At 37.5% G+C, this 16,671-nt stretch overlaps 1 protein-coding gene across 1 annotated transcript in view; it reads left to right on the top strand.

The window, feature by feature from the left end:
• The first annotated feature begins 376 nt into the window (after positions 1 to 376).
• Positions 377 to 16,671, top strand: part of BIRC6 (baculoviral IAP repeat containing 6) — a 165,619-nt gene continuing 149,324 nt past the window's right edge. The window contains exons 1-11 of the mRNA XM_021714362.1: positions 377 to 444; positions 2,533 to 2,693; positions 4,420 to 4,509; positions 5,000 to 5,131; positions 7,342 to 7,520; positions 8,496 to 8,629; positions 9,452 to 9,613; positions 9,749 to 9,880; positions 11,449 to 11,546; positions 13,274 to 13,421; positions 13,965 to 14,098. Coding sequence (XP_021570037.1) covers positions 2,582 to 2,693; positions 4,420 to 4,509; positions 5,000 to 5,131; positions 7,342 to 7,520; positions 8,496 to 8,629; positions 9,452 to 9,613; positions 9,749 to 9,880; positions 11,449 to 11,546; positions 13,274 to 13,421; positions 13,965 to 14,098 — 1,321 coding nt within the window. The 5' untranslated portion in view covers positions 377 to 444; positions 2,533 to 2,581. The remainder of the gene's footprint in view (positions 445 to 2,532; positions 2,694 to 4,419; positions 4,510 to 4,999; positions 5,132 to 7,341; positions 7,521 to 8,495; positions 8,630 to 9,451; positions 9,614 to 9,748; positions 9,881 to 11,448; positions 11,547 to 13,273; positions 13,422 to 13,964; positions 14,099 to 16,671) is intronic.

The following is a 16,671-nucleotide window of genomic DNA, read 5'->3' as shown; positions in this document are numbered from 1 at the left end:
CTCCCTAAAATTTGAAATGCTCAAGATAGACTTTTCTTCTGTGTGGTTGTTCAGCCAGTGCTTGTTATTTTAGTTGTTTATAGTTTCCTGAGCCTGCTTTATTAACTTTCAGGATGGTTGGCAAGTGTTGCAATTGAATAGACAAAAACCATGAATTAAAACTTCATCATCTTCTTCTTTTTTTAACCCATTTCAAATACTACATCCACAATGTTAAGGCGTTGACTTACTGGTGGACCAGCCATTCACCCTTGAAATCTTGACCTCTCTAGTGGAGCTAACCCGCTTTGAGACTTTGACTCCAAGGTTTTCGGCCACTGTCCCTCCATGCTGGGTAGAAGTTCAGCAAGAACAGCAGCAGAGGAGACATCCTCAGCACTTGCATCAGCAGCACCATGGGGATGCTGCGCAGCACACCAGGACATGGAAGCTGCAGACCGACAGGTAAAACGTGCTTCCAGGAGCTTCTACTTTCAGCGTGTGGCGTGTGTGTGTTGGAGACAGTGTGAACTTCTTGGGTGTACTGCTGTTTATCTTTACTTCTGTGTATTAGTGATGTTGTTCCTTCCATTTGTCATCTCAATTTTGGAAATTGCTGAATTGTTATTAGCTGTGGGGTAGAATAGTGAGAGTAAATCTACCGCTTCTGTATTAGTTTGGTCACTTAGTCCACAGTTTTATTTAAAAATACTTGAAGTCTTGTTTTTTAAACCATCCTTTGCTGGCCAAAAAAAAAAAAAAAATAACCCCAAAAGCAAAAAACAAGAAACAAAGCAACTTGTTTAGTAAAAGCAGGCACTCTTGTAGTCCCTAGTAATAAGCCTCTCATGGAATTGACATTCAGTGGCAGTAGACAGACTACAGTAAGCAGGTCATGGACTATGCTATATGGTTATGCAGTCTGTGGAAAAATGTCCAGAGTATGGTGGTAGAGGAGTTGTTGGATATGGAGCTGCGTGTGTGAGAGAAGGAAAAAGAGAGAGAGGAAATGCGTCTGCTATTTTTTACATAGGGAGCCTGAGAAAGGCCTCTATGGACAACAGCAAGTCCAAAGACCCTGAGGTGTAGATTTTACAAGCTCTAGGAAGAGAACGAAGCTTATTGTTGTTGGAGGCAGTGAATGTAGGAGGGAGGGGTAGAAGGTAAGCTCAAAGGAGGCAGCCGGAAGCCAGATCGTGCGTGTCTTCATACACGGAGACCTTGATGCAGCCTGAGACAGAAAGAATTGGAACTTTGAATACAGGGGTGATGTGATCTAGATTGAGAAGGATTTGGGGACGACTGGGTTAGACTCACAGGTGCTGTGGTAGGGACAGCAATGGAAGAAGCAGGGATTCTGCTGTGGTTGCTGTTGGTGATACGGGTGAGATGCTGACGGGAGTTCCTGCCGTTGTGACGGTGATAGAGGCAGTGAGAAGAACAGGTGGATTCTGGATTTCATTTGGGGGTAGAAGAAATAGAATTTGCTGATGTATTGAACATACTGTATGAGAGAAGAGTGATGGGTGACTCTAAAGTTTGGCTTGAACTCATTAAAAATGAAGTTTCTGTTTACTGAGATTTGGGAGTGGGTTTTTTCATGGTGAGTTTGAGATGTCCAGTAGACGTTTGAATATGAGCCTCAAATATAGTGGAGGAGGCCCGGAGTGGTGACTCACTTCTGCAATCCCAGCACTTTGGGAGATTGAGGTGGGAGAACTGCTTGAGCCCAGGAGTTCAAGACCAGCCTGGGCAATATAGTGAGATCTCGTTAACAAAAAAATTAGCCTGACATGGTCATGCACACCTGTAGTCTCAGCTACTTGTGAGGCTGAGGTGGGAGAATTGTTTGAGCCCACGAGTTCAAGACCAGCCTAGGCAACATAGCAAGATCTTATCTCCACAGAAAGTTTAAACATTAGCCAGGCATGATGGTGGGCACCTGTAGTCCCAGCTACTGGGGAAGCTGAGTTTGGAGAATCACTTGGGGCCAGGAATATGAGGCTGCGGTGAGCTGTGATGGTACTGCTGCATTCTAGCCTGGGAGACAGAGCGAGACCTCAACTCAAAAAAATGAAATACATACACACACATTGGAGGGCTTTAGCTTGGAGATTTTCATTCTTTTACATACATATAGGATTTAAAACCCAAGATGAATATATATATATATTCTAGAAATACAAGAAGTTCTTGTTTAAAATGAAGATGAAGGTTCTGGGACTGCACTCATAGGTCTAGGTGGTGGGACCCCACCTGCACCCCCAAATCTGCAGGTACTTTGGTGCATGATTGTTCACACTTTGAGAAATAAGCGTTTACTGGTGTGTGCTAGTCCTAGTGCAGGCAGAGAGTCCTGAAGTAAGGTCCTCCGTTGCCCCGAGCTTAACCTTCTCTCCTGGGCGGTACTTACCTTCCTCTTCTGATCCCATTGAGAAACATTACATTTTGTGTAGTGGCCCACATCAGAAAGTAGGAAAGGTGGTATTAACAATGATATTATGGCTGAGGAAAGATTTTTCTTTATTTAGCATTTTCCCCCTTATTTGACAGCAACAGCTGGGATGAACATGTGTTTGAATTGGTACTACCTAAAGCTTGTATGGTTGGACATGTGGACTTCAAATTCGTTTTGAACTCAAACATCACCAATATTCCTCAGATACAAGTGACATTGCTGAAAAATAAAGCTCCAGGATTAGGGAAAGTCAATGGTAAGAATGGATAAAAATTTATGTTTGAAGGTTTTATTTTATGGTTAGTTTCTCATTTTCAACGTGGCTGCCTAGGTTTGATGTCCCTTCCTGCCCCGTGTTGTGATTTGCCTGCTCAACTTTTTGTGATTTTTGTTTAAAAAAGTAACTCAGAGAAGATTTCCAAACTTATCCAAGCTTGGTAATGTTCAGAATTACCTGAACTTAAATGATATAATTATGATTTTTGGCAAGTGGGATTGATTCCTTTGTGAATTAGTTTCACTTTTAATGTTACTAGCTTCATGCATTTCTTTTCCTAAGAGGAGATGATTGTGAAAAGAACAGTTAACAGAAGTACTCTTAAGAATGGACTACTCTTAAGGTTTTTAGTAAAGCCAACCTTTCATGTAATGCCAGAAATATACCCGTTTTTATTTATCTTTCTTATAAGTTCAAAATTTGATATACTCAGTTATTAAAATAGATTATACACATTTAGCATGTTAGGAACTTCTTAGTGTCTTTTCCTTAATAGTTTAGTTTTAAAAGCCAGGATAAGTATAGGGTATAATGACAGCTTAACACCAGGGGTTCAAATATTGAAACCTGAAAACTTTCTCTGTGAAAGATTATGTATTAATTTGCCTGCCATGTCTGTGGTTTTTGCATCTGAGGATCCAACCAGTCTCAGAAACAATGAACCATAGATTGACTATATTTATTTATTTTTATTGTTTTAAAAACCAATATTAGAACAATAAAAATAATAATACAAATAAAAAGCAATGTACCAACTATTTATGCAACATTCACATTACATTAGGTATTATAAGTCATCTGGGGATGATTTAAAGCATATGGGAGGGCCTGTGTGCTGTGGCTCACACCTGTAATCCCAGCGCTTTGGGAGGCCAAGGCCGAGAGAATTGCTTGAACCCAGAAGTTTGAGACCAGACTAGGCAACATAGCAAGACCTCATCTCTACAAAAAAATAAAAAAATAGCTGAGCTTGGTGGTGCATGCCTGTAGTCCCAGCTACTTGGGAGGCTGAGGTGGAAAGATCACCTGAACCCAGTAAGTGAGGGTGCGGTGAGTCATGATTGTGCCACTGCACTGCATCCTGGGAGACAGAGTGAGATCCTGACTCAACAGAAAGACATTTGCAGTTAAAAAAAAAAAGTATATGGTAGAATATGCCTAGGTTATATGCAAATATGATGTGACTTATACAAACGATTTGAGTATCCATGGATTTTGGTGTCCGTGGGGGTCCTGAAACTCGCTCCCTACAGATACCGAGGTATTATTGTGTGTTTGTATATTTATGTGAGTTTGTGTAAGTACAGGTGCGTTTGTGTGTATTCTTTTGAATCATGACAGATTTTGAATTAATTGGGCATAGGACTTAGGCTTTGCTATTTTAAAAGCTCTGTAGGTTCTTGTACTATGCAGCCTTGGGTAGGAAGTTTTAGTTTAGTTGCCAACAAATGATTTCTTCAAGTGAATATTTCATTACCATTAAAAGAGAAAAAGTGTGGAAAACAATTAATTAAATCAAATCTTCTTTTTTGATGACCTTTTTATAGCATCTGTGATGAAAATCACAGTAGTTCCCAAGTTAACGGAAAATTTTAGATTTTTTTAGACACAGAAATCATTGATATTAAGCAAAATTAAGTTTACTAATATTTTTATCCTCTAGAAACAGCAGTAGATAGGCAGATCACCTTTCCTTTGTCTCCAGCTCTTAACATTGAAGTGGAACAAAATGGGAAACCGTCCCTGATTGATTTGAATGAAGAAATGCAGCAGATGGATGTAGAGGAATCACAGTGTGAGTCAAACTACAGAGCTGTTGTCCATGACCGTCAAAGGAGTAGTGGCCCAAATGCATCATGTTGGCAAAATTTTCTTATGGCTTGCAAAAACTTGGTTTTAAGAACATGATTAAAACATAACCTGTAATTCTGCTTTGGCAATACGCTTTAACTTTCAGCTCGTCTTTTGTGAATACAGCTGCTTTAATACTCGCATTCTTGGTGTTTACTACCTTGGGGTTTGAAATCTAGTCATGGTTTTATAAAATTTTTCAAAATCAAGGTGAAATATAATATGGGAATAGAACAACACAGTGTAATATTATCAGATAATTGATTAGAATTCCTTAGCATGATGATGAATTCTTATTTGAACACTTTCTAAGTATGGTATTTTGTGTGATGGTATATACGTAAAGGGGATGGATATTTGCTTATTAAATATTACATTTTCAATAAATGAATTTAAAAGAAAAATGTGTGTGTTTTTTTTTTTTTTTCCCCCAGGTCTTAGATTATGTCCATTTCTAGAAGATCATAAAGAAGACATTCTGTGTGGGCCGGTATGGCTTGCTAGTGGCCTTGACCTATCAGGGCATGCTGGGATGTTGACATTAACAAGTCCCAAACTTGTTAAAGGTGAAGTAACACATTTTATAAAAGCAGAATTAATGTAAAAAAGATATTTAAGGAAGTTTATCTCAAAAACAGAAGATATTACTTTGGGACTTTCATTAGACATTTTGTCAGTTTCCTGGTAGCTGAGATCTTTGTTTCATAAGTGACTGTGTGGTCATCTGATCCTACTTTTTGTGTTCTAGAAGTCTTAGTGCTTTTTAAAAAAGCATAAAGAAATGACTACAGGGTGGCTTAGTGTGATACAGCAGAACTCTTCTGAGTAAGCAGGCTTTGTATTCTGTCATTTTTTTTTTACCTTCCCCATTGCTTCAGAGTCCCATCTTTAGAATTTTGTTGTGTTGTTATACTATTGTTTCTTGAAAGAGCATTTTTATAGGGGAGCTTTGATAATATTAGATTCAATTATTTGAGTGTCATAAGTAAATGCAAATTATAGTGAAGGTATATTTTTAAATAATTGACCATTATATAGATAATATAAATATTAGTAGTAGGACTTTCTTAGCTTTTGTATCCTGGGATGAATTAAGAAAACAAACAAAATGCCTAACTTGATCGCTGAAAAAATTTTGAGGTGGCTCAAACCAACCCAAGAAAATAGCTGACTACCTAAATAACTATTTTAATTTGTGTACATTCCCTTTATGATGTTTGTCCCCATTCAGACATTTGCGTTTAGTTGCAGTCATAGTACACGTTGAGTATCCCTTATTTGAGATGCTCGGGAGCAGAAGTGTTTCAGATTTTTTTTGACTTTTGAAATATTTGAAGTATATTTAACTGATTTAGCATCTCTAATCCAGAAATCCAAAATATGAAATGCTCCGGTGAGTCTTTCCTCTGAGCATCACATTGGCTCTTAAAGAATTTTGGATTTGGAGCATTTACAGTTTTCAGATGAGGGATATTCAACCTGTATGTATGCAGGTCTTACTGTGCTTTCTTGACTGAATGTCATTTGTTGGTTAAGTTTCTGATACTCCGTGAGGTGTTAGACATCAAACTGGGATACAGTGGTGAACAAAAACTTATAAAATATCTTCTCTCATTGTTTATAAGTTAGCTTTGTTCAGTGTGTGAAATTTAAATTTTTGTATGAAAATAGAAATGTTTTTGACAAAATTAATGATCGACTTAAATGGCATATATCTGGAATGCAGCAGTACTGTAAAAGTGCTGGTTTTTCTTAGCATATTAACTAAGATTTATTATTTTTCTCATAAAATTCCTCCCCAAATTTTCAAACCTGGACAAGGTGACTGCTAAATTTTTATGGAAGAGTAAAAGGGTGAGATGGGCCAAAGAAGTTTTGAAACAGAAGATTGAGAGGGAAGTCTTGTCAGATACCACAAGATGGAATGGCCCAGCAGTGTGAAGAGTATGGTAGTGTAGTGCCAGCGTGGCAGGCAGGCAGATGGGGGAAGACAGCAGCAGTAGCATTCTCATCACGAGATCTACACCTGCAGAGACAACAACCGACTGGTAGTTTGCTGGCAGGTATCTTAATTGGAGGGTATTTTTACAGCACATTTTGCATACGAGTTATATAGTATTATCTCAATTTAGTTAAAACGATATAAAACACATTCTGGTGATAATCATTTGAGTGTTTTCTTAGTGCCTAGTACTGTTAAAAGTGGTTTACTTAACTTTTAGATAGGTACTGTTATTCTCATTTTATATTTGATGACAGTGAGCCACAGAGAGGATCATTCGTCACATGCTTAATAAATGGCAGAACTATTACTCAAACTCACTTGGTGCTCCAAAGCCTGCACATTTTTAACTGTTAATACATAGGAATGATTGTGCCTGCGTGCATTAGAAGACTGCATGGATACTTGTATGGTGCCATCTTATCTGTGAATGATACCTTAATGCCAGCTTTATTTTCTTTTTTTGTAGTTCACAAAATTTCTACCGTTAAAATAAATAATGTCATTGGGAAAAAAGCATGCCAAACGTTTATAACAATTAGTCAAACATTTATATTTCATGCTCTTCATGTCACTCTTGTGTCTTTTTTTTTTTTTTTTTTTTTTGCTACCAACATATGAAAGTCATTTGACTATTTTAAACGCAGTGTAGTTGGAGAATTCTGGTCTGGTGTACTTTTTCTGGAGTTAATTACTTAGCTTACTCTGTGAAGATGAAAAACAGTTGACTTATGGTGATTAAGTTATTCATCTCGTTCTATGCCACTCCCCTAGGTATGGCAGGTGGAAAATATCGTTCATTTTTAATCCATGTCAAGGCAGTGAATGAAAGAGGAGCAGAGGAAATTTGTAATGGTGGTATCCGTCCTGTAGTAAGACTTCCATCCCTCAAACACCAGAGTAACAAGGGCTACTCACTTGCTTCACTTCTGGCAAAGGTTGCAGCGGGCAAGGTATGAAACTGTCATTTTGAATAACAACAGTGCTGGTTTAAACACTATGGATCAGATCTGACACCTACTGGAAGTAGTAGGACCCTTCAGTGATGTTTTACTTCATACTTGGTTTGTATTTTTTCTTTGCAATGACTTAGAAAAATATAATTTAGAAGAAAATGTTTTGAATTAACTTTAGACAAATTACTTAGCTTTTATAAAATATACCGAGTAGTGGGTAATTGTTATCAGGTATAACTATTTGAGGCCATAATACTTACTTCCATAGGTATGAGAGTTTTTCTGTGTCCTCTACTCATAACTCACAACTTTGTTTGTGTGTGTTTTTGAATACTTGGGAGGATGCAGAGAGAGAAGCTGGAAGGTAATTTTAAAGATAAGTTCTAATCTTCATGGTTGATTTTTCTACAACCACTCGAGTAACACACAGCTCTTTAAAATGATCTGATCATGGAGTTTCCTGAACAAACAGGGAACTGTCTTGTCATCATTATTCATGCACAGCAGTAGTAGTAATATTAGTAACCCTAATTGTCTTGTATTTGTGTAGGTCTTCCAGTTTTTTAAGGACTTTTGTGTACTTTATCTGATTTAATCCTCAAAATAATTCTTGAGGGTGAGAGGGTGAGATGCTGTTGCTGCTGCTTTTTTCTGTTGAAAGTGAGTGAACCTTAGTGAGCGGGGTGCTGGTGATGTTAAGGGCTGCAGCTGGAAAATTGGACTCAGAACTTGGATTGTATAATCTTTACTCATTGGGTTATTGTCTTTAAAATAGTGACTATGACTTTCTTTTCTTTTTATCATAATTTGGGGGGAAATTACTTATTTACTGAATATGAGTTTAACAGCTATCATTTTAATTTGAGATTTGTGTTTTGTTAGTCATAATTCAATTATTTGCCTTTATTTCACAACTTTGGTGGTAAATAATTTTTAGCTTTGTTTGCTTATTATTTGTTTTCATATGTTTAGGAAAAATCATCGAATGTTAAGAATGAAAATGCAAGTGGTACCCGTAAATCTGAGAACCTCAGGGGCTGTGACTTACTTCAAGAGGTCTCAGTCACCATTAGAAGATTTAAGAAAACTTCAATTTCTAAGGAAAGGTAATCTTAATTTATTCTCCTACTATTCTCAGTAATAAAAGTATAAGACATGCAAACAGACACATACAAATTTTTAATGTAGTCTCAGCGAGGGTATGAGTTATCTTTCTACTTCAGTGGTGCCTACACAATGCTAGTTATATACCAGGAATAGTTGAGGAAATAAATAAATATGATTTGAAGTTATTCTCTCCAGGCAAGGTAGTGCATGCCTGTAGCCTACTTAGGAAGCCGAGGTGGGAGAATCACTTGAGCCCAGCAATTCGAGTCTAACCTGGGCAAGATAGCAAGATGTATTGTCTGAAAAAAAAAATGACGTTATACACATTCTTTGTTACATTTTAACACATTATTTTAAACTTCATATCTTTAAAACAGTTTTTTTGCAAAGGAAGTACTCCATTTGTGCTATTAATTTCTAAATTGTAATTGTGACAGTCATGATTTCAAATGAAATATTAAGGCCAAGTGTGATGGCTCACGCCTGTAGTTCTAGCACTTTAGGAGGTGGATGCGTGAGGATTGCCTGAGCCCAGGGATTTGAGACCAGTCTGGACAACTTGACAAGACTTTGTCTCTACAATTAAAAAAAAAAATTAGCCAGGCATGGTGGCGTACAACTAGTTCCAGCTGCTTGGGCTGAGGCAGAAGGATTGCCGGAGCCCAACAGGTCAAGGCTGCAGTGGCCGTGATCATGCAACTTCTCCAGCAAGGGTGACAGAATGAGGCTCCAAAGATGAAACATTACATGGTCAAGCAAGTTGTGAAGGTTTAGTCATTCTGTTTTTATTGGTAACATATTTATATTTTCTTTTTTTGTAGAGTGCAACGATGTGCCATGTTACAGTTTTCAGAATTTCATGAGAAGCTTCTTAACACTCTTTGCAGAAAAGCAGATGATGGCCAAATCACAGAACATGCCCAGAGCCTTGTGTTGGATACGCTCTGCTGGTTAGCTGGAGTACATTCAAATGGACCTGGCAGGTTAATAATTACAGTTTTGCTTACCACTGATGAATGCCCTCTGTGTTAAAATTAGAAGTGCAAGACTGTGTGTTAGAATTAGAAGTTACGATTAGCGGTGCAAGACAAGTCTGAGTGTCTCCTATTGTTTTGCAGCTCAAAGGAAGGAAATGAAAGCCTGCTTTCAAAAACACGAAAATGTCTTTCAGACATTGTACGCGTTTGCTTCTTTGAGGCAGGACGAAGTATAGCCCACAAGTGTGCCCGGTTTCTAGCCTTGTGCATAAGGTTTGTGTGTTTTTAAGTTGAAAGTTTACCTTGTAGGTACACCTGCAGTTTACTAGGTGATACTTTGTCTGTGGTGTAATTTGATCCTCATTGAATGTATGTTACTTAAGTGAAGTCCAAAAGTTGCTGAGGGTTATTGAGATTCTAAGCAAGAGTTCTGGGGTCAAGGGCAAAAGGGCATGTTAAACTAGTCTATTAATAAAAGAAGTCTAAGCTTCTCTTCCTGCTATTTCGAGAATTTGGCAAGAAGAATCTTTCCCGTTTCACTCCTTTTCTCCCTGATTGTCTTTTCTTGCACTGAAGCTGTGCTCCCTGTTATGTAAAAGACTTGCTGGGCTTTTTTGTAACATTTGTGTAGATCCTTTTTTCTAAGCCCAGAAACTTAAGTTACAGTTGTCCTTCCTCTCTTATCCATGGGGGCTGTGTACCAACACTCCCCGGTGGATGCCTGAAGCTGCACATAGTACTGAACCCTATGTATGTTATGCTTTTTTCTATACACACACCTATGGTAAAGTTATTTTATAAGTTAGGCACAGTAAGATTAACAACTAATAAAATAGAAAAATTATAACTATACTGTAATAAAAGGTGAATGTGGTCTCTCTCCACACCTTACTGTGCTCTACTCATCTATTTTTTTTAAAACTCTGGATAGGGTTCCTGCTTCCCACTGTTCAAGGGATTCTATATCATACTATATCTAGAAGATGTTTAAGAGCTAATAGTCAGTACTGCCTGTACCTGCTTGTTAGCACTTCTTTTTTTTTTTTTGAGTCAGAGTCTCACTCTGACACCCAGAGTGGGAGTGCAGTGGCACGCTCCCGGCCACTGCAGCCTTGACCTCTGGGCTCTGGCGATCCTTCCACCTCAGTCTTCCAAGTAGCTGGAACTACAGGCGCGCATTACCACGCCTGGCTTATTTTTGATTTATTGTAGAGATGAAGTCTCACCAAGTTGTCCAGGCAGGTCTCGAACCCACGGGCTCAGGCAATCCACTTGCTTCGGCCTCCCAAAGTTCTGGGGTTACAGGCTGAGCCACCAAGCCTGGCCAGCACTTCTTAGTAAAGATACTGTTTTAATCCATAAGAAAATAATTACTGAGATCCTTAGTGTAATCAGTTCCTATTATCTTTCTGTGTCTATGGGACTTTAAGGCAGATTTTTCTTGTAATCAGTATGGCTACATTTTATTTTATTTTATTTAGTTGGAGTCTCACTCTGTCACCCAGACTGGAGTGCAGTGGCCGCTCCCGGCCACCGCAGCCTCGACCCACTGGGCTCCGGCGATCCTTCCAAGTATCTGGAACTACAGGCGCGCACTACCATACCCGGCTCATTTTTTGATTTATTGTAGAGATGAGGTCTCCCCAAGTTGCCCAGGCGGGTCTCGAACCTGCGGACTCAGGCAATCCACTCACCTCCCAAAGCACGGGATTACAGACTGAGCCACCGAGCCTGGTTTATGGCTACATTTTAAAGATGACAGTAATTTGCCAGGTTTAGGTTTGAATTTAGACCCTGAATAAATGTCTTTAAACTTTATTTCTTTCTAAACATTTTTTCAGTAATGGCAAATGTGACCCATGTCAACCAGGATTTGGATCTGTTCTGTTGAAGGCTTTACTTGATAATATGTCACTTTTACCTGCAGCAGCAACAGGAGGTATGTAAAACTAGTTTAATCACAAATAGCTACAGTCCTAGGGAGTATACTCAAGATTATTTAGTAGCTATTCTTTTTTCTTTCTTTCTTTTTTTCCCTGTAATTTAATCTGTATTTTTTTAAGAGGTTGATAAATTGTGATTGGGTGGGCATTTACTATGTGTTCAGTAATATTCCTTAAGAAAAGTTTCATAGGACAGTTATGTAAATATCAAGTCATCTTAATTCGTATTTTTTTGGTACTTACTTAAAGCCATCATGTTGTTTGATTGTTTACTGACTGTAGATGGCATAAATAAGAAAATGATCCAGGTGTCATTGCACATTTATATATTTTGTGTGGCAAACTGGGGTCTCCTGAAATGGGCCAGTGGTTTTTTTAGCACCTGAGGACTCTGGAAATACCTTCCAAGAATGCACGTAGTTGGGGGTACAGAGTAGAATGTTCGGCACCAGAGCCTGGGAAATGGGAGGGGTATGAAAAGAGGTGGGTTAATGGGTGCAGACATACTATTAGATTAAGGAATAAGCTCTAGTGATCAGTAGCACAGCAGGGGGACTATAGTTACATAATGTATTGTATATTTCAAAATAGCTAGAGGAGAAGATTTGAAATGTTCTCAACACAAAGAAAGGATAAATTTTGAGATGTTGTATGCATGTGTCAAAATACCTCATGTACCCCCTAAATAAGTGTAGTTATTAGGTATCATAAAAAAGAGTGAATGTGGTTTATAAAGCAATTCACTAAAATAACATATATCATGTTGAAGACTTTAAAATATTTTTATGTTTTCTGCTGTCAATATGAAGGCCTATTGATTTGGCCTGCTAAACCAAATGCTGTTTTTTTGTAGGTATTTCTCACAGTCCTCTGTTCTATTAAAAATCTCCATTCAACAAGCTACTTCATTAAGATATACTTTACAAGGGTTTGATCTTTGTGGTAAACTACAAAAAAATGCTTTCTTAAAGTTAGTTGTTAAGTGGTTATTATATCTCTTTGTTAATTTAGATAAGGAGTATTTATATTGAACGTGTTTTGGCTAAAACTATGAACTCATATAGAGTAGAACATTTTGAACTCACTTGCTCATTATTCTAGTTTCTGATACTTAAAACAGTGTCTTGAGGACAGTTTTAGTGGTAGAATGCTTAAGTTCTGGGGTATACTTAATTGTCAGACACTTCAAGTTTTATTTTAAAATCTGATTTTCCAAATAAAAAATTGGTCTGTATGCAGCTGGCAGTATAGAATATAGTTGATATGTATCCAACTGGCAGCATGGGATACCTGTCCTCCCATAGTCCCTTGCTAAAGTGTGCTATTTGAAGCTGTCTGCCATCCGGTGCTCTAGAAAATTTTACTACAGACACAGTGTTTTAGGAAGGATGACTTGGAGGACCTGTAGCGTCTTCACTTTTTCAGCTGTTCCAAAATGTATACCAAACTGTCTATGTTAACTTGAGATACCTCTCAAAAATATATATTTGATATTCTTAGTGTGAGACTGTGGCTCTGGGTTTGGTTTATATTGTCACTGTCTTCTTTGAGCCCTCCAAGGAGTTGGTCTTCCTTTGTAACTTGTCTTTTTAAAGATTTTCTTCCCAGGGGAATGGAATATCTTCCGAGCAAAAAGAGGTGTACTGATAAATATGTAATCTTAAATTTTCTTTGTTAGAGAAAAAGGAGGAAAAGTAAACATTCATTTTGTTGTTGTTTCCAGGTTCTGTCTACTGGTATTTTGTCTTACTGAATTATGTTAAGGATGAGGATCTGGCTGGGTGTAGTACAACTTGTGCATCTCTGCTCACTGCAGTGTCCAGACAGTTGCAGGACCGACTGACACCAATGGAGGCGTTACTCCAGACAAGGTACTTTGGCATATGTGATGGCTGATAACAGGCTATTCTGGGCATGATACCACATTTGCACAGAATTGTTATTTAATATGTATGGATGCTGAGCACACTGCTTTTTTGGTAAAGATATGTTTAACTTATGCTTTACCTTGTTCTAAATGATACTAGCCTGAAGTTTTCTTTTCCCTTGGTTTTTTTTCTGAAATTATACTCTTGTATAAGTCGTATTATTTATTATTATTCAGAGGGCTAATTATATTTAATAATAAAAAGTGACATTCCGTGGATGGAAGAATTTAATGTGGTCTGTTTCTCTGTTACATCTTTATAGGTGCCATTATGTAAATTGCTATTCCCCTTAACTAATATTCTTCTACCTGCTGATTATGTTTCTGAAACTTTTAACATGATGAATTAAGAGATAGCAATGGGTCAAATCTGATTAGTATCACTCTCTGCTCTGTGAGTCAAATTGTCTTTAAAACGAAACAAACAGGTAATTTGTTAATTAGATGGCTGACAGGAAAATTGTTAGTATATTATTTTATTTTTCAGATATGGATTATATAGCTCACCATTTGATCCAGTCCTCTTTGATTTGGAGATGAGTGGCTCTTCTTGTAAAAATGTGTACAACAGCAACATTGGTGTCCAGTCAGATGAAATTGATTTATCAGATGTCCTTTCAGGTAGTGAATCCTTTTATTAAAGGAAGTTCTGAATGCTGTATCTTGAATTTAAGTTCCATTTGACCGAGAGTAGTTGCTGCGTTTTGTCTCTAGAGAACTAAAATTCCTTAGATCTTAACCTTAACATTTATGAGTCATTAAACTATTGACCTTAATTTGTTAATTTCCACTTTCCCCCCCAAAACAACCAAACACATATTTTTGTTAACTTTGAAAGGTTTGTGACTTTGTTTTGTTTTTATTTTGTCAATACAATTTAAATGCTCATAAGAGACTATTTACAATTCGATTTTCATTTTGATGTACTTTTGCTGTTTTTATAAGGTTAAAGAACGTGATATTTTATGTTTTAAAAATACTTACTGTAATAAGCAAGGATACAGAAAGAAAAAGCATCTACTGTCTTTCTCCTGATAGCTTTGTGTATATTACATGTATCCTATACCCTCTAACAAATATGCTTTTAGGACTGGATGTATAACACCATTTGTATAATCTTTTCAAGTGCTAGAGTTTGGTGTTTATTTTTGTTAAGTGAAACAATGACCATTTAAAAAAATTCTATCTAATTACGCTTACTTCAAGTGTTGATAGTAAATCAGAATGTTAGAAAACTTATTTGCAAGCACATCAAGATAATTACCACATTAAACATAAGTTCTGGAGGTTAAATTCAGTTTTGTTTATTGTAAAGTAACTTATGAATTATGAGAAAAGCAAAATTAAAAAATCAAATATACAATTATAAATAAAATGTAAAATGCCTCAACTCCAACCTTTCCACCCTCTTAGGTTTCCATTGTTAACTAGATGTTTAGCTATTTAGACTTGTTTGCAACACATAACTCATTCTTTTTTTTTATTGAAAACTCATACTACACTTGCTGGTCTGTCACACTTTTTAATGACTTGTGCTGCTGAATGTATGTGGTATCATTCTGTTTGATGACTTAGGTTCTGATTACCTTATGCCCATCTTACCATCTTCTTTCTCTTATTCAGGCAACATAGGAATTAGGCCATTGCAGTTTATGATTAGAACTCAGAGGAGTGGCTGGAACTGGAGATATAGATGCCTTCAGTGTACCTTAAGATGGAAGGAGAGAGACCCTTAGGGTCAAAGTGTGAGAAAGAAACCTTAAGGGTCAGGTCAAACTCTGAGACAGTCAAATCTGTAAATAATAAAGAAGATTCAGGAGAAGGGACTTAGAAATCATGACACGTCTCCATGTGAATGTTGCATCATCTTGTTTCTCGTCAGTAGTCCTTCTGTAGCATTCCGTTTCTCAGTTAATGGCATCCATGGCACAAGCCAGAAATCTTAATGTCATCCTTGATACATATATCTTACTTCTCCCTCACATTGAGGCTATCATCAGATCATACCTATTTTCTCATCAGTGCATACGGTCATCCCTTGACATCCGTAGGGGATTGGGTCCAGGACCTCCCACGAAAATCAAAGTCTGCAGATGCTCAAGTCCCTTATATGAAATGGCATGGTGTATTATTTTCATATAATCTTCACATACTTTCCCATGTATACTTTAAGGTGTCTCTAGATTACTTATAATACCTAATGCAATGTAAATAAGTTTTTATACTGTAGTGCTTAAGGAATAGTGACAAGAAAAATGTCTGGACATGTTCATTACAGACACAACTGTCCAATTTGGATCCATGGACGCTCAACCTGTGGATATAGAATGCTGATTGTATGTCAGATCTGCTCACTCTCTTACCTCTCATGACCATGTAGTTACAGTATAAACCACAGTCATCTTGAACCTGGCCATCCTGCGTCTGCCCTTGCCTCACTTCAGTACGTTCTCCACATGAAAATGAATGCGCTCTTCTTTGAATGAAAACCCATTTATTCTATCTTGTGCCTTAAAAGACTATTTAAATTCCCGTTACTGAAGTTCAAAGTCTCTAACAGGGCATGTCCTGCATGATTGGTTCTCTTTCTCTTGCCACCTAATCTTGTTCCTGCCAGTCTTCTTTGACCCAGTGATTCTTAAAGTGTGGTGTATGGACCCCCTCAGGGTTCCTGAAATCGTTTAAGGGGATCCACAGGGTCAATACTATTTTCTTTTTCTAATTTTTTTTTTTTTTTAATTTTTTTTGAGCCAGGGTCTCACTCTGTCGCCCCCGCTGGAATGCAGTGGCATGATCACAGCTCACTGCAGCCTTGATCCTCTGCCTCAGCCTCACGAGTAGCTGAGACTACCGGCATGTAACACCATGCCTGGCTAATTTTTTTGATTTATTGTAGAGGTGAGGTCTTGCCAAGTTGCCCAGACTGGTCTCAGACAGTTATCTCTGTTTGGCTTTCCAGAGTGTTGGAATTACAGTCGTGAGCCACCATGCCTGGCCATTATGATAATAGAATGTCTTTTTCACTTCATTGACATTTGTACTTGTGCAAAAGCATGGTGTTATTCAGTGTGCACTTGAAATAGAAGTATGTCAGTTTCAGTTATCCTTGATAATCCAATAAAAATTATTAATTTTATTAAATTCTGAATCCATGAGGTCACATCTTTTAAATATTCTGTGATGAAATGGGAATT

Source organism: Carlito syrichta, unplaced genomic scaffold, assembly GCF_000164805.1.
Source record: "Carlito syrichta isolate Samal-C Ts95f unplaced genomic scaffold, Tarsius_syrichta-2.0.1 Scaffold305633, whole genome shotgun sequence".
Lineage (NCBI taxonomy): Eukaryota > Metazoa > Chordata > Mammalia > Primates > Tarsiidae > Carlito > Carlito syrichta.
This window is presented reverse-complemented; position numbering and strand designations above follow the sequence as displayed.